The sequence below is a fragment of the Micropterus salmoides genome, unplaced genomic scaffold, assembly GCF_014851395.1.
Source record: "Micropterus salmoides isolate LMB-PRFRI ecotype aquatic unplaced genomic scaffold, ASM1485139v1 Ms_hic_scaffold_8, whole genome shotgun sequence".
Lineage (NCBI taxonomy): Eukaryota > Metazoa > Chordata > Actinopteri > Centrarchiformes > Centrarchidae > Micropterus > Micropterus salmoides.
Genome location: NW_024044570.1, coordinates 12,114,539 through 12,136,158, shown reverse-complemented (window position 1 = coordinate 12,136,158; position 21,620 = coordinate 12,114,539). Strand labels below are relative to the sequence as shown.

Here is a 21,620-nt window from a genome sequence, read left to right as displayed (position 1 = left end):
ATGTACCTTCAAAGTCTCATCGAAACAAAGCTGTTGCTTTGCTCTACAGATGTAATCCTGTACTTGGGTGAGCGGTCTTGTGACACTACAGTGTTTTGAAGCTGTCTTTTTCTTGCTGGCTGTTCACAGCCCAGTGGTAAAGGCCGCAGGCTCCCCGAGGTCTACTGCATCATCAGCCGCCTGGGCTGCTTCGACCTCTTTTCCAAGGTAGATATGGTAAACTAAGCATATAAACTTTCCCACAGAGCCTTGTAGTCCTGGTTCCAGTGCAAAAACACATGTGAACTGCAGGTGATGTGGTTACTGCAGTATTGAGCCTTGGAGATATATATATATATATATATAGATATGCATGTTGACTATCTGTACTTATGTCATTGCTAAAATTGAGTTTATAAGGATACTCACATAGAAGGGTAATACAGTATAACTGCTGCTACAGGAGATGGCAAATAGATTGATTGCTAACTCTGCTTTGGATGTACTCAGTGCTGACGATATTCTGAATATGTTTCATCTGTATCAGATCAGCTACACTAATACTATACAGTTGTGTCGATATGTGTGCTGAGGGTTACACATGATGGATTCAGGCTGTAAACCATTTTTTATATTGACAGTCAACATGTTTATTGTATTTTATTTAACATTTATTTAACCAGGAGAAAAGGCCCATTGAGATATAATTTATTTTTCAAGGGCACCCTAACATAAAGCAAGGCATGCAAGGCTTCTATCCTGCTCCTAGCAGAGGGGCCTATCAATCATCTCCAAATTCACACTACTTTCCAAGTCTGTATGTTCAAGATAATTAATAAAAGGACCCCATATATTTTTAAATAGCTCTTGTTTTCGCTTAATATAATGGGTATTTTATTCTAAAGATAGACATGTAGACAGTTACTTTAGCCATTTATCAATACTTAGTCTATTTACATTTTTCCATGATAGTGCCATCATCCGTTTTGCCTATAACAAACATAGATCCAAAAGGATCATCTCGTTCTTCTTTTTTATTATTTTCTTTTGGATAACAACCTAAGAAGAAAAGATTGTGCTCTATAGTTAATTGTCTTGATAAAATATCTTCCGTCATGTTTTGTTCCTCTTCCCAGAACTCTTTTATCTTATTACATCACAACACAGTGGAAAACTTCTGCATTAGCTTGTCCACATTTAACACAAATGTTGGACATTACTATTTGATTTATTTCACTTTTCTGGAGTTATATAATATCAGCCAATTATATTGTAAAAAAATTAAGATAGGTATTTGCTGTTTGTGTTTGAGCTAGCTTGATAGCATCTTTCCACTTATCAAATGAAATGTCTTTCTGTAAACCCTCTCTCTAAACAAAAGTTTAGCTTCGGAAGACTCAGGGGACCCAGTAAGTCATAAAATCCTGTTCCTGTACTTTAATGGTGAATAGGGAGATATAGATAGCGACTGTTTATTGTTTGTTTAATTTAAGCTTCTGAGTTGTAAGAATAAAAATAAAATTGTGTTGTGAGTGTTTAATTTATTTAACTTTGAAATAGATTTGAAGGAGGAGGCAATGGGATGTTCTCGAATAAATTTAAAATTTGGGCAGTATATTTTTTCTTCTAAATATTGATTCTTTCAATTAAGGAGATTGGTAGAGATTTCTATCCAGTAATTGAGCTGATAATTGATCCCATAATAGGATCATAATTAGAGTTCACCACATATTTTATATTGGGTAGTATGTTTACATCCAAATATGTAAAATGATTTGACTTTAAAATGAGGAGCTTGTACAGTCGGATTACCTCTCCTTTTGGAATTTTAGTAGCATTGTGGAAGATTTGGAATTATTACTTGTGTAGCCTGAAAAAATACCAGTTTTTGTTTCACTTCTAACAAGGCTGGAATGGACTTCTCTGAGAAAAATGATGATGTCATCAGCATATAAAGCAGTAGGGTGATTTGTCTGATAATTATACCAGAGATCTCTAAATGGGACAGTACAGCTATAGCAAAAGGTTCTGTTGCTATTGTATACAAAAGTGGAGATAACGGCCACCCTTAACAGCACCCTTTACAGATCTTAATTGGTTTTGATATTTTATTATTAAGTATTTCTGCACTGGGGTCAGTATATAACAGTTGTATACAAGTTTTCCCCACATCCAAAGCTTTCAAGGACATCAAAGAAAAGTATTCTACCCTTTTAGATGCTTTCTCTGCATCTTACGATAGAATAACAGTAGCAGTAGCCCATCTTGTATGTTCAGCACCCCACTGACAATGTGATATCCTTGGCAAACCTTAAAAAAACATTTTCATCTTTCTTAACTATCCCTAGAAGAAAGCCTTTTAGTGAGGACTTTACATAACTCCTTTACGTCAAAATTAAGAAGACTTATTAGCCTTAGATTTTCTGATTTGTTGCAGGGTTTCCCTGGTTTTGGTAGCAGCGTAAACAGGCTTCCAGTAAGGATTGTGGAAGGATGTCATTTTGACAAGATTATAATGACATATTTAAAAGAGTGCATTTATATACAGAATCATTTGAGAAACTGTTCGTGGGTGAAATAACAAGACAGAAATGTCTGTTTTCGGCTAATTTAATAACTTATATATGTGACAGATTAATGGTCTTCATCGCATTCATGCTACAATAATAAAAATATCTAATAATAGCCATAAAGCAGCCCTGGTCTTTGATTTGCAACACTGTCTACAGTGGTCTAACGCACCCAGAGAAAGGTATAGCTCCCAGGGTATAAATTATATGGCAAAATATCTGACACATGATAAAGTGAAATCTTATCCAATATATATATTATCATATGGCCCAAACAAACCTTAAAATCCAAATATTTAAATTACACAAAAGGTCTAACCTATTGAAAAGATTATGTGAGAGCTGGGGCTCCTAATGTCTACAGTATACTCATATATATATATATATATATTTGTGATAATAATTTCAGTTTTGAAATTCCAGAGCATCCTTCTCTGTGTTTTCTAGATCCTCGATGAAGTGGAAAAGAGGAGGGCTATATCCCCTGCTCTGGTGCAGCCTTTTATGAGAGGTATAATGGAAGCTCCCTTCCCTGCTCCAGGAAGGACCATCACTGTCAAAAACTTCCTACCTGGCTCTGGGACAGAGGTGAGATGATGGTGGTGTCACTGTGGAAATCAGCATTTAATCACTGGTTTTTCACCCCATTCTTGGAAGCAAACTCCATGTACTTTAAAAGATTATATACATAATCATATTAGTTTCTTTATGTGTGCAGTATGTACATTACTATCTAATAGTCTTTTGTTTTTTATTTGTGTCCATCTCAACTTCCCTCTCTCTTTCCCACAGGTGATAGAGCTGTGTAGGCCGTCAGATTCTCGTCTGGAACATGTGGACTTTGAATGTCTCTTCTCCTCCTTGAGTCTACGTCTCCTTCTCCGAGTGTTTGCCTCTCTACTTCTAGAGCGCAGGGTCATCTTCACTGCCGACAAACTCAGGTTGGCTGCCTTAATATATTGTTCCAGAGTATGGTGGGTTCAGTCTGCTTTCCCACCTGAAGATCACATGTTCTGTCCTTGCAACCTGCATCAGTCATGGGGCGAGTGGAGTCATTCAGTATTTTAATGAATCCTTTTGGATTATTGAAGGAAGGGTTACGATGCAGAAAAGACCAAGAGCAAAGGAGTTTGAAGGATATGACAGAGAGACCTCAAGTCGACAAACAGTCTGAGGAAAAGAAGATCCTGACCAAGTGTGAGAGGAAGGAATGCTGTTGTGTTATACAGTCGCCTGGGGAACAATCACTTCTTCTCTGGAAAACTGTCATGGATGCCAGATAGAAGGAGTTAGAGCATAACTCCAGAGCTAACACATGTGCATAATGACGTCATCGCACCAACACAGTCAACTTTAAACCTTTAACTGTTGTGGTACACCTGGTTCAACATGTGGGCTTAGCAGAATTAGCCATTATGTCCTGATTTAGTTAAAAAATACCCAAACACCTACCCGGTGGTTCAGGCAATGTAACTGCAATACAATATGTAGTTCTGTGAGTCCTTCCAACAGTTTTTTGTGTGCCTTCCATTTATGCTCATGTACTATTGTTTAAAAGGCAATATAAGAAGGTTTTTCACCATAACACATAAGCAGATCGCGAGTCATTGCACATTCTCCACTGTGGAGTGGAAACTTGGCCTCGTCAATCAATTTTTTAATGAATTAACTGTGAGCAGATGCACACCCGGGAGAGATTAAGTTAACAGTGTGGGGTGAGTGTATTTGTTGCCGCTGTATAGTTTTTATAACTGTTACATCACTCTCCCCTAAGAGATGTTTATTAAAATTCCGAAGGTTTTGTTGGAGCAACAGGAATTTTTAACATTAGGTTCCATATTAAGAAATGTGTTGCCGGAAAGGTTATTTTCTTAAAGAGTTGATTAGCACCATCTTGTGGTAGAGACAAGACATCAAGTGATAAACAAGACAAGTCATGTGATAAACGTTTTACGGATATTATATGCTTTGCTTTTTGGAAGATTTGTGGGGTAATTTTTACTGTTTCTGTGAATAACTTTGAGATATTAAGTTGAACTTAACTTCTCTTTTATAGAAAGAGCAAGAGCTACTTTCTATTGTGTATCACTATCACTCTCTTGATCTGCTGTGCATAACCCGTAGCTAAATGCAAGTTCGCCTCTGTTTTCTGGGGGTTGTTGTAGAAAGTCAACTTGGGAAATGTAGGAACTAACTTAGGCAGAGGTAACTACTAATGCCCAGTATATTACCTTAGTACTCAGTATTAGTAGTGCAAGTTGAGTACATAATGGTGCGCTTTACAGCAAGGTGCTGGTACACTGAATGTGTATATAGTCACAGGTAGAGGTAAGTTATGTAACAATATAGAGGTATGAGTTAACAGATTATGACAAACATAAATAATAATAATGTCATTCAGATTAAAAATGTATTCTTGACCTTAGAAACATTAGTTGAAAAATCAAGCTCACCACAAGGTTCTTTTAGTTGCTGTTTTAAAGCTTTTGTTTGTATCTGTTGATCTTCATCTTCAGATGAAGTTTTCCCAGTTGTCATGAAACTGTAGATATTCAAATAGTATCTTTCTCATACATTGTTGGCTTACATGCTGAGTATGAAAGTTCATTGCTGGGACTGTTTCCAAGCCCCAAAAAGAGGTTTCAATCAGTGATACATTCAGAAGCTTCATAATAGCTCCTAAATGGAAGTTGCGGTGAGATTATTTTAATAATAAACTAACAGTAATGTCCATTATTGAAGTATCTGCTGAAGGTGGATATTCCCCTTGAAGACTTGAATGATTACCACGCTGTATTATACCCTTCCAAAAATAGTTATTAACTAGTTATCATTGTTTTATGAATATTTATCAACCTTTTTCTTTCTCTCTTTCTGCAGCACTTTGTCTCAGTGTTGTCATGCAGTGGTGGCCCTGCTCTACCCTTTCACCTGGCAGCATACGTACATCCCCGTGCTCCCACCATCTATGTTGGATATTGTCTGCACCCCTACCCCCTTTATAGTCGGCCTGCTCTCCAGCTCTCTGCCTCGACTTAAAGAGCTGCCCATAGAGGAGGTAGTTTATTTGTTTTGATGTACTGACTGTTGTGCCTTTGACTATGGGCCTTTCCTCTACTGAACAATGACTTTAGGAAATGACATCACTCTTCCTTTGCTTTCCCCTCAGGTCCTGGTCGTCGACCTCTGCAACAGTCGCTTCCTACGACAGGTAGAAACCATTAGGGAAACACTGAAAATCCATCTAACACAGCATGGAGTCACCCTTTAACTTCATTACACATGTAGTGACTCTGCCAGATGTTATGTGAATACAGTATGTTATTTGACTAAAGTATGTTGACTAAAGTATGTTGACAGTATTTACATCTGTATCTTTCTCACCACAGCTGGATGATGAGGACTCCATTCTTCCCCACAAGCTACAGGCAGCTCTCGAGCATGTGCTGGACAAGAGGAGGGAGCTGGCCTGTGAGAAAGGAGATCTGCCCAATGGTAAATCAGCGCTCTTAACACAGTATTCTGTTTCTTTCTTTCTCTGTTAAGATGTACTGTATTTATAAAGTATATTTTTAAAAATACCAAATATACTAAAGAGCTGTAAAATGATGAAAGAGTAAGGAATGGTCTACTACAGTATGATTCCCACTCTTTTCAAGATTTTTTCCCCAGAACATTAGTGGCGCTATGACTATGGGTGAATGTTGTCTTGTCTTGTCTTGTACATGTGTTCAGAGCAGGACTCTTATAAAACATGTAAACTCTGGTACAGATGTGAGCATGTACAGCCAAGTTACAACAACTTCCTGCGTCATGGCGAAGAGTTTAACTTTGCCACCGCCACACCGTTAACTGCAAAGTCACGAGTTTTACAACATGGCTTCATCAATGCGGTATAGGTTTTCTGGGACAGTTTTGAAGTTGACATGTCCAACCTGCTAAATGTAGTTCATTACAGCGTAAAACGTGTAATTTCCTGTTGCCAGCAGGTGGCGCTGTGACGTTGAATGAATATTGGCATGTGGATGTGTTCAGGGCGGGACTTTTATGGTATATTCCAAATTTGGTACAGATGTGAGCATGTAGACTGAAGTTACAGCAACTTTATGTTTTATGGGCACACCATTCCACAAAAACTCACCGTTTGTACAACTTTTAATCGTCACTGGCTTTAGAGTAGACTGAGAAAATCTGAACACCGTTAACCGAAAACTCACAACATCATGGCCTCAAGTTGATACGTCCAACCTACAAGGAGAAGTACATTACATTGTAAAACGTGTAATTTCCTGTTGCCAGTAGGTGGTGCTGTGACTTTGACTGAATATTGGCGAATGGATGTGTTCAGAGCAGGACTTTTGTTCTACTTATCAAATTTGGTGTAGATGTGAGCATGTGTACTGAAGTTCATCTTCCTGTTTCATGGAGAATCACCAATTTTCGATGACACGCCATGGACAAACTGGTCGACTTTGATTAACCGTTTGAATAACTTTTAATCGTCAATGGGTTTAGAGTGCACAGCACTCCGGACTAAATCTCTAGGAGGAGTTTGTTAAAGTGTGTAAATTGCCAAAAATGACCATTGGCTTTTTGGTACGTCTGGACATGATACATGTGCCGCAGAAATTTCATACATGTAGGTGAAACGTGCCACGGGGGGAGCCGTTTTGCCACGCCCATGCGCGAAACCCATAAAATATGAAATTTTTTGCCGCGTCTGAATTATGTGCAAAGTTTGGTGAGTTTTCAAGTATGTTTAAGCCCCCAAAATTGAGGTTACTTTGCAGAAAGAAAAAAAAATCCCTTCAGTTTCAATAGCGTGCTTGGGCCCTAATAAAATGCCTTTTTAGTTGTTTCAGCTGTCTTAAGTACCTGGTTTAGGCGGCATTCAAGTGCTCTTACAATTTTAGGGTGTTCACTACATGGGGAACTACATGAGGCCACTTATACATACAGAGTTGCACAAGATTTAATTTTATGTTTTATATTATATCAAAAAAAGAGAATACAATAGTTTTGACATGTATTTTTATGCAATCAATTTGAACAAAACAACACAAAAGTATATCATAGTCACCTTCACATGACAAGTAAAATAATCTATGTTTTCGTATCCAAATCTGTGGTCTAAGGATAAAGGGTGTATGTCGTATGTTGTACAGATTGTAAAGCCTTCTGAGGACAATGTGTGATTTGTGACATTGGGCTATATACACATACATACATACATACATACATACATACTTGCATACACAGAACACCCTCATATGTCTTAAGTTAAAGTGTTTAAAGTAAGACTTTTTAAAACAGAAAAGCAGTAAAGCCCAGTGGGGCAGTTCTACAGTATATCACAATTCAAAAGTATGTCTCTTGATTTTATGGCTTGAGAGTAAGGCCTAAATAAAATGTCTTGATATTGTATATAATGTGTAAAAAGTGGGATGTATGTGACTGGGAGTATCAGGGAATTTCCAGTGAGTAGGGAGTTTATCTTCCTAAATTGAGTCATTGATATTGATCAATCTTTTGCAGATAATGGATGCGTTGTCCTGTAGTTTAATCTTTTCTGTTTTATTTCTTTTCACTCCACCCAGACTCCAGCTCCCTCAGCACGGTGGTGTCGGAGGCTTTTGTGCGTTTCTTCGTGGAGATGGTGGGTCACTACTCCCTCTTCATGGGTGGAGCAGAGCGAGAGGATGAGTGTGTCTCCTCCTCCACCATGCCCTGTCCCAATTCTTCCTCCTCCTCATCCTTTCAGCGTGAGGCCTTTCGCAAAGCAGTCACTTCCAAGAGTTTGAGGAGATTCTTGGAGGTGTTCATGGAGACCCAGATGTTCACCGGCTTCATCCAGGAGAGGGATCTGCGCAGGCAGGTCCTAGGTACTTAGATGTGATTACCTAGCAGTAGTGTTACAGAACATTTTATAAAGTAGAAATACTAGTTGAACACCCATAAATACTAAATAAAAATAATTAAAAAAAATAAAATATATATATATATATATATATATATATATATATATATATTAGTTTTAATCCACATGCATGTAAGGAGTATCTTTAAAACATTGTACTTGAAGCATTCGACTTGTTCTTTTATTTCCAGGTCTATTTGAGGTGAGAGCACAAGAGTATCTGGACTCGCTACCTGGGAGCGAGCAGCGAGGAGTCAACAAATTCCTCAAGGGTCTAGGTGAGATTCACTGTATAGCCTCGACTATAAAAACCTGCCAGTTCACTCAGATTTTTACCATTTATAGAAAATAGTTATATAGCCAGATGTGGCGGGAAAGTCTCTGATATTTGATCAGAATCCCCATTAATGAACACATACATGAATGTCAGTCTTAGTTAGTTAGTTAGTTACCTACAACTTAAAATTACACAAAAGGAGGAGCTGGGCATGAGTACAATCACCAGCTATACAGAGTAACAGTGATAAGTAATATGTGATAATGTCCACGCTCTACAACTGCATGAATATGATTGGACGTTACTAGCCACACAGCTGTGAATGAGCCAATTGTTGTAAAGCATATTGCCACGAGAGGGACTTCAGTGCTTTATTGCATATTGCCTGAACTAATGATAAGCTTCATTTTGTATGTTTCTTTTTAATTTGATTCACGTCTGTTGCAGGAAACAAGATGAAATTCCTTTCCAAGAAATGATGTTTGGAGTAAGGATGTCATCTGTGAAAGTATGAAAAAGCAAGATGAGGTGTGCAGTTAAAAAGGAGCAAGACGCACAGAATGTAGAAATGGAGATGTGTCAAGGAAGACTCTTGAAGTGAACTGGACTCATAGTTTGTGAACGTGAGGGAATCTGGGGAAAGTTAGGGCTAACAGTGTTTCATTAGACTTTTCCCCAGGTTTTGATGTTTTACTGATTACAGTCAATCCCTGCAGTGTATTACTGTATAGCACAGCACAGTGTAAATGTTTTTCAGAACAGTGTTCTCCCTTTTCTGGTTACTGACTTCACCTATAAACCTGAGGGAGCGTCACTGACAGCCCCATTTTGTACTATAGTTTCCTAAACATTCCAAGTATTTTCTATAGAAGCTTTTATAAATACAAATAGTACAACTTCTTCGTCAACAGGAGGCTTTTAAGTTAATTTATATTCTTTTTAGACAAACCTAATCCTTTTTTTTTAATTTTCCTTCGAATGAGTGCAAAGAAATCTCCTGTAGTTTGTAATAGGCTTTATTTAACAGAGTCTAGTCCAGACTGTTTATAGACCACTTTGGGTTGTTGGGTAAATGTGCCACTGTATTAAGTAAGTTAACTTTTATTGAAAAAGGAATGAACACCAACAAAAACAAAAAACAATGTGAATACATCTCTCACTTATGTTTGAGTATATGGTTTGGATAGACTCAATTCTGAAGGAAGTTGTGTATTGTAGGCCAATTGGTATCAATGTGATTCACAAAAGCAATTAGGTTTGCCTTAACCTTGATTGAGAATGCAATTGAACTTTATAAATAAAGGAATTTGAATTTTTTAATTACACCAATGCTTCATTATTTTTTAAGACAATATTGTAAATTCCTGATTCAAAGTGAGTTAATATAGCTTTTGCTGTTGCTACCATTGTAAACGGACTCAGTGAACATTAATATCTGTAGAATTGAACAATTGTTTGATTGCTTATGAATGTTGAAGTTACACAGTTTTATCACTTATTAAGCCAGTGGCAAAATTTTTCTCATTGAGCATTACTCAATGTGACTACTAAGTTGACTTTAACATGTGAAATCAGCAGTGAACCTTTGTGTTCCTTGAGCAAGACACTTCAGTCCCCTCCAGCTCCAGGGGGCGCTGTGCCCACATCCTGTTCCCTCTTTTAGGGGGGGGGATTCATTAAAGGTTCAGTTTAATGTATGTGTACGTGGTTTTACTTACACATATAAAATACAGAATATGTACCCTTTAATATGACCAAAATCATAAATGGTGCAGCCAATTGGTTTTAGAAGACACATCATGGTGATTTAATGGAGATATCATGCGTGTAGTAAAGGGGATTTAATTGATTGGAGTGCAAATACACCTGTATCTACAAAAGTACAACTTTTGGTAAGTATTGTTGCAAGACCTGCACCATGAAGTCAAAGGAACTCAGCAAAAAGATGGTTGAACAACAAAGTCAAGGGATGGAGACAAGAACATTTCCATGTCACTAAACATCCCCTAGAGTTTAGTTAAATAGCATTACAATGAATCTGCATGGAGCAGGTGTACTATACAGCCCTGCTGTCAGCAACCAGGTTTTAGCACAGCGGTTGTTCCATCGGAGCACAACTTCTAGTCTCAAAAACTGGTGAGTGCAAAAAGCAACTTTTACTGGAATAAATGTGGTTCACTGGCACGTAGCTGCTTACTTTTTGAAACAAAGAAGATAGCCTAGTAAAATTCCAGGTCACATACATTACGAGTAGAAAAGTGTTACACTGTAACCAGCACTACCAACAATATCCACTGGAGGACTCTGTTATCCAGGTCGTGTCATAATCCACGTGTTGCCTCCATGTCCAAAGTTCAGAATTACATCTCAGACAATAAGGCTTCCAAGCCTTTAATGACTTACACAACATGCCCAAGTCCAACAAAAGTATTGCTTCTTTTGCATATGTGAGAATATAAGCAAAGGAGAGGAGTGCATAGAAAGACTGTTAGAAGTGAAATGCCCCCCAAATGTTTCAAAGATCTATATTTAATTTGGCTTATATTTACATTTAAATAAATATATCTTCTCTTTAACTACTATGAGGGTTCACAAGGTAATTTAATGTTATTCTATCATATATAATAATAGGTAGTGTAGGGGGTACACAAATTAATATCATGACATGACGCCTGAATAAAAAAACAATAAATGTGTTAGTCTGCTATAACATACTCAGTTTAAAAGTTAAAACCGGCATCATCCGCTGGGGTAAGTAAGTGGTATATACAAAGAAAACTCCACTTGTTCATGAGACAACAAACCCTTTAGTCCAATATATATTTTTGATAACATGACCCTATCGCCTACATCTTGCATTTAGTAGCATTCTGGGCCCAAGTTGGATAATTGTTCATTTCAAAACAAGCTGAATAAACTTTATTCCCACAAGATTCTGGCTTTTACTCAGTAGGCTAGTAGGCTATAACATCCTTGACATACATATGCTGTTGTGTACAACTATTGTAAGTCATTAGAAGAGTTGAGCTCTATTCATGTTGTCATGTGTTTGTTTGTTCTTCCTCCTAAGGCTTTTAAAGTATTTTTAAATACAATATTTGTATATTTCCTTTGCACCCCCCACCACCCTTTCCTTTGCTTTCCTTTCCTTTTGGGAGCCCTCCTCCTCTCCTCCCCTTCGTCATTACGTGTTGACCGGTCAGACCTGCCTCCCTCCCCTCCTCTCCCCTCTCTTCCCCTCCTTCTCTCCCTTGGTCTTTTTCTCTGGCTTTTTCCAAGCTTCATGTCATACCACTGCTAATTCCTGGAATTCCTGCCCTCCTCTCGCATCAAACAAACGGCTTCAGGAAGCAGACAAGGCAGCAGAAAACAAGGGAGAAAAAAAGAAAAACCTTTACAGAGTCACTCTTTATTTAAAAAAAATCTAATATTGCTCCACCTGCCTGCCTGACAGACTGCTAATAGAGTTTCACCAGGTAAGCTCCTACAAGTGTTTTATAATTATTTAAAAGTGTTGCTCTCATGTTCAGATTCAAACTGCGTCTTCTATCGGAGTGTACACTTTCAGTTTGTTGGACATTGTGGATGTGGAGTCAGTATTTCACACCGCTGTCTCTCTGAATCATTGTCACTCACTGTCGGAGATAACATTCCTCAAATATCTCACATTTCTTCGCTCAAATTCCGACATTTTCCCCTTTAATTCCAGCGCTGGAGTGTGTGTGTGGTTTGACTTCCTGTGCTTCAGCCGGAACTTTTTTGAGGGACTAACGTCACAGTGGTTCAGTCAAACATTAGCGCCTGTCTGGGTAAAGTTTTACACCGGGAAACTGAGATGATTCAAACGGAGTATTTATTAACTCGCACGTTTAAGTCAGAGGGGCTTCACCCTCTTCTATCAACAAGTGTAAGTAGACTGCGAGACTTGACACTGCAGTGGCATGACTTCTTTCTCAGTCAATGACTTGATTTAATTGTCTTTTTAGATCAATTAAACACCTGTGTTTTAATAAGTCATACTATCACCAATGTAGGTAAGTAGGCCTATTCAGATCCTAAAAATACCACAATGTAAAAAATACTCAAGTAAAAGTATATATTACAAGTAAAAGTCAGGCATTGGAAATTATTTGGTGAAAAAGTATCAGCACTTAAAATATAAAAAGGTGGATCAGGCTACTATTTAATTATTGTTATTATTACTGATACATAGGCTAAGCAGGGTGTTGTAGATGGCTGAGCTGGAGCTGATTCTAGCCAAAATGTCTAAAGTAGCCCTACTAATAACTACACCTGTCAGATAAGTAATTATATATATATTTTCCTCTGAAATATTGTGGGGCAGAAGTATAATAAAGCAGAAGGTAAAGGAAGGAACAAATGAAAATACCCCAGTGAAGTGCAAGTATTGATGAATTGTACTTAAGCAAATGTAATTTGTTACCTTCCACCACTGAGTACAAACTGTATCATCAGTAAAATCTCTTTAGATGCAGAATGGTCGCTTCCTATACATTTATTATTATCCTGTATAGGCCTACAATGATCATTAGTCTTAATCATGAATTAAGTGAAGTGGAGCTAATTTTAACTGTAATTTTTGTAAATTTGTTTTCAAAATCTGCTAAGTAACTTTAACTGTCAAATAAATGTAGTGGATATCATAGTGTTCAGTATACTATTTGTTCTTGCTGTACATGGATGGCATCATGTGTGAATATGCTTTTGTTCTGTTCTTTGTGTGTGTGTGTGTGTGTGTGTGTGTGTGTGTGTGTGTGTGTGTCTGTTTGTCCACTACTACTAATAGTCCACATTATATTATATTTGTCCAAAGTGACTTACAATAAGTGCATTCAACTGAATACAAACTACAACTGAAGAACATGTTCTGGGCTGCTGGAAGTGATTACAAGTTTTACTGTTTGTTGTTTTGTTTTTGCTTTTTTTGGGGTGGGGGCTGGGAGTAAAGGGAGTAATTATATGTAGGTCATTTTCACACACATACACAGTATATGTACACACACATTTACTCGAGTATTTTCATTTTCAGGAAATATTTTACTTTTTACTCCACTAGGCTACATGTATTTGAAAGCTTTAGTGTGACTTTGCAGATTAAGATCTTACATATTAAGAAACATGTAATGAACTATGATGTTACATGCTGAATATTAAAACACCCAGCAGTGTAAAGAGTAGTAAAATTGGCTCCAATTCTACCAACTTCATTATCAAAATTCTGCTCATACTGTTATGCATCAGCAACAATTATCAATTATTATAATATATAGTAATAACATTGACTCGGGCTGCATAATGAGCAACATTTCAGAGTGTACTGTGTTTAATTTCCAGACTGATGTCTGACAATCCTTGTTTTTTGAAACATTCACCAATATGGAGTATAAAAACACACAAAGTAATTCACAGAAGAGGTGCAATAGATTATTTTCATTATCAGTTAATGTGCTAATAATTTTCTCAATTAATGGGTGAACTGTTTGTCTATAAAATGTCAGAATATAGTGTAAAGTTCCCAGAGCTAAGGTGATGTATTGCAATATCACTGAACGGCATTGTTTTGTACATATAACAGTCCAAAATTAAAATATATTAAATTTACTTTCATAGAAGACAAAGAAAACCAGCAAATATTTACATTCGAGAAGCTGACACCATTTGCAGGTTAATTTTCTGTTAATCGACTAATCATTTCCCTTACTTACAGCATACTTTTAGATCTTGTGATGGACTCAACTTAATAACGTTACCATATGTGCTTCTGTAAGCGATGAAAAGTATTCAGAATTCCATGTTATGTATAAAAACTCTGTGTGATTGTATGATACATTTCACTATATCCTGCCAACTGTACAACCACAGAGCTGAAAAGTCAGCTTTCGCAGCCAGAGATGGTTAACACAGGGGTGTGTGTGTGTGTGTGTGTGTGTGTGTTTTATGGTGTCCCACAGGGCAGCTGAGGGGAGTGTGTTTTCCAGAGAGGCAACAGGTGGAATGGAGCAGGGTGATTGGGGGTGGGGTAAAAATCACACCTGTCAAAGCTTCCTTGTTTGGATTTTTTTCTAGGCCTCGGCCCTTTTGTTTCCAAGGCTTTGGGTTTACTGTTGTCTCAGACAGATGAATTATATTGTAATGTGAACTCAAAGGTTGTATTGTTTGCACTGCAGTAGAGGTTGTGTGTGGGTGGATGTGACTGGGCTTAGAGGGGTGGATATGTATGTGTTTGTGTGGGTGAATGAGTGGAACAAGTAAGGGAGGTAAAAAAAAGCATGAAAAGGTGTGCGAGCAAGCAGGGAAATTTCTGTTTCAACCTTGTTTGCAAGTCAGAGTGTGTGTTTGTGTGTTGTTAGGTTGCCCTGAGACAGGTCCTCTCCTCTGCGGAGGAGTGTGTGTGTGTGTGTGTGTGTGTGTGTGTGTGTGTTTTTTTTTTGGTGCGCTCATCCCACATAGCGATCATTCCTCCTCCGCTTGCACGAGAAAAACGAATAATGCCTTAGATATGAGCCTTGCAGAACAAAGACTTTCTGCACCCCCCCTCCTTTTCTACTAACAGCACTCTGCACCCACAGCTCTGTGCAGTGTGTGTGACTGTGTTGTCCATTGATTCCAGCCAGTCTGATGGATCTTTCTGTTGGATTATCTGGAGCTGATCTGATAGACCCGTTGTCCTCTCTGGATGCCATTAGATAAGGACTCGCAGTTGTAGGGTTTTGTATAATAGTGAAAGAATATACAGGTTTCATCTTGTTTTGAATTTAAACCTGACATAACTTACTGATATACCTTATAACGTTGATATAGCAAACCTGTTAGCATGCTCTTATTTACACATCCAGCAGATGTGCAGATGTGTTCAGCAATTTTCTGCAGTGACTGGGCTCAGGAGTGGCCAGGGGGCTCTATACCGTCCCCTATACAATTTCATCAGCAGTGCATTTCACCTAGAGGTATAAAATTTGCAAGGTAGATGCAATATGGTTGTGCACCGTGGTTGTGGAAAAATGGCTCAATAGCGCCCCCTACAAAATTTCAATGAAGCAGCCCCGCCGTATGTTTTTTACGTAGCTGTACGAAATGTGGGGGCCGATTTATCATTTCCAGACTATAAAAACCAATCTTGGAGCCATTCCCTCAACAAGAAGTTGGCCATTTTGAATTATTTAGGAAATTTCAACCCGTTTACACTCTCTGTACTGTAAAAAACTCCTCCTAGAGCTTTAACCCAATCTACCTCAAATGTGGGCAGGGCAATCTTAAGCGCCTTGCAATGTTAAAGCTTTCTTTGATTGATCAAATGGCATGTCCATGGCGTGCCGTTGAATTGATGTTTCGGCATGAAAAAGGAAGTAGCATGTAAATGGACTAGACATGGTCAGATCTGTCCCATAATTCACAAGTAAAGATGTCAATATCCAGTGATATTGATAGCGCCACAGTGATAGTTTCAAACTTAATTTCTTATGCCTCATTTATATTTTTACCCCACATAGCACCTTAACGGACAAAAATGTCCATAGTAAAGCACCACATCCATCACAAAGTTCTTGTCAAATGCTGTTGTCTTGGTGAGTAATTATTCGGCATTAAACAGGAAGCTGTTTTTTGAGAGCTATACCCTAAAAACCCTACTGGAAGTCAGCCACTTTGAATTGAATAAGTACCCGACACCTCAACCAAACTTTGTGAGATATTTTCGACACATCACCTGTGTGATTTTTGCATGGTTAACTCCAGAGCTGTGTCAGCTGGGGTGCGGTGTAAAGGCCCCAGCTGTCGCTGCACCCAAGGCACCCATGGGGGCGAGAGGCCACTCAACTTGCAGCTTTAATATGAAGTTGTGTTTCTGGCCACCTGGCAAATTTAAGTCCAATGTTCACTCTCCTTTTAGCTAGTTTTGGTCGCCACCATGTACTGAGAAAAATATCTGGTTCTTCAGCTGTTAAATGCCCCATTATGTTCACCAGCTAGACTATAGCTGCAACAGTTATTTTTCATTACTGATTAATATGCAGATTAATTTGTTGATTAATTGAATAATCGTTTAGTCTATAAAATGTCAAAAAATGAAAAACTTGAATGGACATTTATTTTACTAGAGTCCAAGATCATGTCTTTCAATGTCTTGTTTTGTCTGACCAACAGTGAAAAACCTGAAAATATTCACTCTACAATAATATTAAACAGACAAAAGCAGGAAATCTTCACGTCTGCAAGGCTGAAAACAACAATTCTTTGAACATTTCTGCTTAAAAAATTATTTAGAAGATATAATATCAAAATATTAGCCTTATTTTTTCAGACAATTGATTAATCAATTACTCGACTAATAGTTGTAGCTCCAAGCCAGATGCTAACTTTGTCTGCTGTATTTTGCTGAACAGGTTTTTTTTTTTTTAATGCTGAAACAGCTGCCTGTTGTGGCTTAAAACGAGAGTGGTGAGACTGAACCAAAAAGTAAGTGTGTGTGTGTGTGTGTGTGTGTGTGTGTGTGGTGGGCAGAGTTTGGAGACTCCCACTGGTGCGGCCCAGAAAACATATGATCTCAGCAAACAAAACAAACCGGTTTGTCTCCACTGGCTCTCACTGCGACTTTTCATCGCATAGCCTGATATCCTTTACCCTTTACTGCTGCCTTATTTTCAGACTGTGTTTCCTGCCTTTACATTCCTGGCCTGATTAGTGGAGATTGTGACCAGTTGAGTACAAATCCACGCTTACACACACCCTCACTCACCAAATACTAACCAAATACACACACAAATGCATGCTCAGACATATATATATATATATATATATATATACACTGTACACACATACAGTGCATGAGTGGGAGTAGGTACTGTTGTTTTTGAGCACTACAGACAAACACAAACCTATATAAATAATTCAGGTTTTAATTCACCTTTAAATATTTATTTTCTTAAATATTGACGTGCATTAAAATACCCATCTGACCTTTGCACTTCTTCTTATTGATAATGATAGTGGTTGCCTTGGAATGCAGTTGTATTTAGATGCTGCACTTGTGTTGTTAAATTCCAACATTTGGGGGCGGCTGTGGTGGAGCGGAGCGTCCTCTGATTATAGGTTTGGTGACACATGTAAATGGTCTGTACTTGTATAGCGCCTTTCTAGTCTTTCTGACCACTCAAAACGCTTTTACACTATATCACATTCACCCCATTCAGAAACCAAAAATACATATTCACAGAGGGGGGAGCAATTTGGGTTTCTGCATGATTTGCATAAAAAAGTGCTCTTGAAATATAGCCATTTACCAACAAGACAAAGACATTACAGCTGTGCTAGTAGCTCTGAGGCTATATTTAAGTAGATGCTAACATCACAATGCTGACATTGTAATTGTAGCAATGCTGATATGCCGATGGCATGTCTACATTTATTCATCAGCATTAAACAAACACAAAGTACAGCTGAGGCTGATGGGAATTTTATTATTTTGCAACTAATGTTATAAGTCTTAGAATGAAATTTTGACCTGATGAGCCCCGTGTAGCCTAGCTACCTGCCCATCCAGCTGGCACAGTACAATGCAGGGCAAAGGTGAACAGAGGCTCTCTCACCTGCAGCTTCTCGTGATGTTTGCCTCTGTTTTGTTGTATGTGTTTCTCAGTGTGTGTATTGAAGGAAAGGCTTTACTGTTGCCACACTGTCTGCGTGTGTGTGTGTGTTAATATGACTTAATATAAATCTGCTTGAATGGTTTTTGTGAGTGTGTGTTTAAGCATCTTTGGCTCATGCTTGACGTGTGGGCCCCTTTCTTTGTTTTTTCCTCATAATTTGATTCCATAAGTGAGTTCGTCTGAATTGGAGCGTGTGTGTGTTCATGTGTATGTGTGTGTGTGCAATTGTGTTAAGGGGTGGAGGGCAGTTGGATGGTTACGTGGCCCCCTGACCACAGCACCAGCTGGGGGATTATCCTGTTGAACGGATCCAGAGAAGAGGGGCCTCGCCTGGGGGTGGATGAGAGACTGGACTGGATGGGTGAGGGAGGAAGAGGGGGGAGATAGTGGAGTAGGTGGAGGGCGGTAGATTTAAGGCATGGCTTAGGTTAATTAACCTCTTGCACACTAATGGTTTATGGCCTCCACAAATCTCACAGTGACCTACAGTGGGCCCCGAGCTGGAGCTGCAGTTAGTTTAAAATCAGTTACACAAACAATTTAAATGTCAAATTTGAGTTATGTTTAGTGATTTAGTTTTGTTGTGATTTTAATAAAGCAACTGGTTCACTGTTGAGTAGCTGGTGGGCTCGTGATCAAGAGATTGGGGCTTATTGGATTGTTCACCAGAAAGATTTTGAACTAATTTGAGATTTTATGTGTGTGATTTAAATCAGAAAAGTTGTATTTAGATTACTTCTGCTCTGCTTTCTGTACAGGTAAGAATGTCTACATTGAATCTGAGTAGCACCAGAAAAACCATTACATGTTGTCTTTATTTTTTTTTTGTCAAGTAATGATTTGAGTTCTTTGCATTGCTTCTCCAATTTGCTTTTTCATGTTTTCAGTGATTTTGTTGTGTTGCCTAATGGCTGGTGTCTCTATGTTTTGTGTAAAAGTCTCACTTTATGAGCAAAAGTTTTGTTGGGCTCAGTTATTTTAGTTTTTTTTACGTAAGCTGTAAAAGCAATCAGTTACTGAAACCTTCATAGCCTCTCAGGAGACAATCTGTTAACTAGTTGATTATGAATAATGTTACACCCACTTCAGTGTGGTGTCTGTTGGTGTCTGTCACATGGAGTTCAAAGGTTAGATATTCATATTGTGCAACAGTTAATGGAGAATATGAGTAGGGCTGTAACTCACAATTGTTTTCATTATAGAACTAATCAATTAATCAGACAAATAATCAACACATTAATTGACATATAAAATGTCAGAGAAATTGTGATTTTCACTATTCAGAGTCCAAGGTGAAGCTTTCAGATGTACTGTACCAAAAGATAGTGAATTCCGCATCACAGAAGACCAATTCAGCCAGCGAATATTCAAAATTTAGAAGCTGGAACCAGTGAATTTATGGCAGTTTTGCTAAAAAGATTATTTCCTGTCGATCAACTAATTGATTATTCAACTGATCGTTTTAGCTCTAAATATTTCCGTTTGTAGTAGGGTGAGACCAGTAATCAGCTTCTATAGTTTAGGACCACAGCTATTTTCATGATGGATTTTTTGTTTAAGAATCATTTGATCTATAAAATATGACAAGTTCCCAAGTTTAATTGTTTGATTCATTTGACCACCAGTCTGAAACCAAAATATATTTATTTTACAATTATATGTGTGGCATGTTTGCTTGGTAAAGATTTAAATGATTAATTTGTTCGCACATTAAAAATCAAATGTCCAGTGATTGTTATCTGCCAACAATGTGTTTGTCTGCCTGGATATTATATTGTAATAAATCGTATTACTAGTAATGACACTCATGGTTTCAACAGAAAATTCATTTTGAATACGTTTTCAAATGCCATAATCCCTTTCAACCTGACAGGAATACATTTCTGGGGGTTTAAACAGTTTAAATTGAATTATGTATCCACAGGAAATATAAGCTAGTGACAACTTCAATCTAAAAAAAACATTAATACTTAATTAATATTTGTACTTAATACTACCAACACAGATATCAGCCTTCAAAAATCCCATATCAATCATACCCATTATGTATACCTAGGGGAGACTGTGTGGTGAAAGTAGCTTTGAGTGTGTCCGGTCTGCTCTCTACATGTTGCTGACTGTCTATAGGGTGTCAGTGTTTTGTTTTTGTAGGCATGAGTTTATTTTATCACTGTATGCTTCTACATCAGAGAGAGAGAGAGAGAGAGAGGCTGACCGACCGGCCGGCCGGACGCATTATAGGAAGTGTTGTGGAACATCAGGGGGCTCAGAGGAAGGGCTGCGGGGGGGGCTGGACTGGCTGGAGAGCCTTACTCACTCCTTACAACACACAGACTCACTCAGCAGATCACTACGACCCCTACTCAGCCATATAGTAATGGTCACTGCTTTTTGCTTTTTGTTGCCGTAAATGGACATGGAGTTTCGTGACAGGAAAACAAACGATGACAAACACAAAGCTTTGTTTATATTGACTCATGAGTTTGAGAGTTATTTCTTCACCTTGTCCGACCATCGATGCCTATGTTTTCATTTTTTCCTGCACGTCCACAGTTGAAGAGGAAAAGGTGGAGCTGACGTCTGTCTCATACTCTCCCCTAAAATACATAAGCACTGTGTGCACTTCCTACACAAATTGGCATGTAGAGAAAACAGGATATGAATCTATTGGTAGACATTTTGCAAGTCAAACATCCCCATGCTGCCACTTTTGTTATGTCACAAAGAGCCAGTGGAATGTCAAGTTAATCCTTTTTAATTAGTCAGCTGGTTATTGTAATACTCCCCCACCCAAAGCAATATAGAAATGCATTGACTAGAATCTCAGCTGAGGATCTCAAAGTTTAATAATAAAGTCAGCTGTGAAACTGATGAAGAAATGGGCAACCTAAAAAGCCTCCCGGCTTTAATATCCTGGTATGATCCTCCTTGGCATGTGTGTCTAAGTGTGTCTGAGGACGGTGATCCCACTTTAATGTGTCCCCTCATTTGTTGACTTTAGGCCCCTCCTGCACCCCCTCCTCTGCTTACGGTTGTCTCAACACTAGGTGCCACTTTATTTGTTTTCACTAACCTAATTTATGATCTGAGGTGCTCATTCCAGGTTTGGATTAGCAGCCGTGGGGCTGATGTGATCATGTTTTGTCGTCCACCATGTGCTTTAAATGGCTGCCTCAATGTAACAGCTAAGTCGCCTGATCTCAGTGACACAA

General features: G+C 38.2%; 1 protein-coding gene across 1 annotated transcript in view; it reads left to right on the top strand.

Annotated features, from left to right (window-relative positions):
- Nucleotides 1–10,068, top strand: part of si:dkey-82f1.1 (DENN domain-containing protein 2A) — a 42,489-nt gene extending 32,421 nt beyond the window's left edge. Inside the window, exons 12-20 of the mRNA XM_038706068.1 lie at nt 130–207; nt 2,997–3,137; nt 3,342–3,490; nt 5,430–5,607; nt 5,719–5,760; nt 5,939–6,044; nt 8,147–8,431; nt 8,658–8,744; nt 9,191–10,068. Of these exons, the coding sequence (XP_038561996.1) occupies nt 130–207; nt 2,997–3,137; nt 3,342–3,490; nt 5,430–5,607; nt 5,719–5,760; nt 5,939–6,044; nt 8,147–8,431; nt 8,658–8,744; nt 9,191–9,222 (1,098 nt within the window). The 3' untranslated portion in view covers nt 9,223–10,068. The remainder of the gene's footprint in view (nt 1–129; nt 208–2,996; nt 3,138–3,341; nt 3,491–5,429; nt 5,608–5,718; nt 5,761–5,938; nt 6,045–8,146; nt 8,432–8,657; nt 8,745–9,190) is intronic.
- The last annotated feature ends 11,552 nt before the right edge of the window (nt 10,069–21,620 follow it).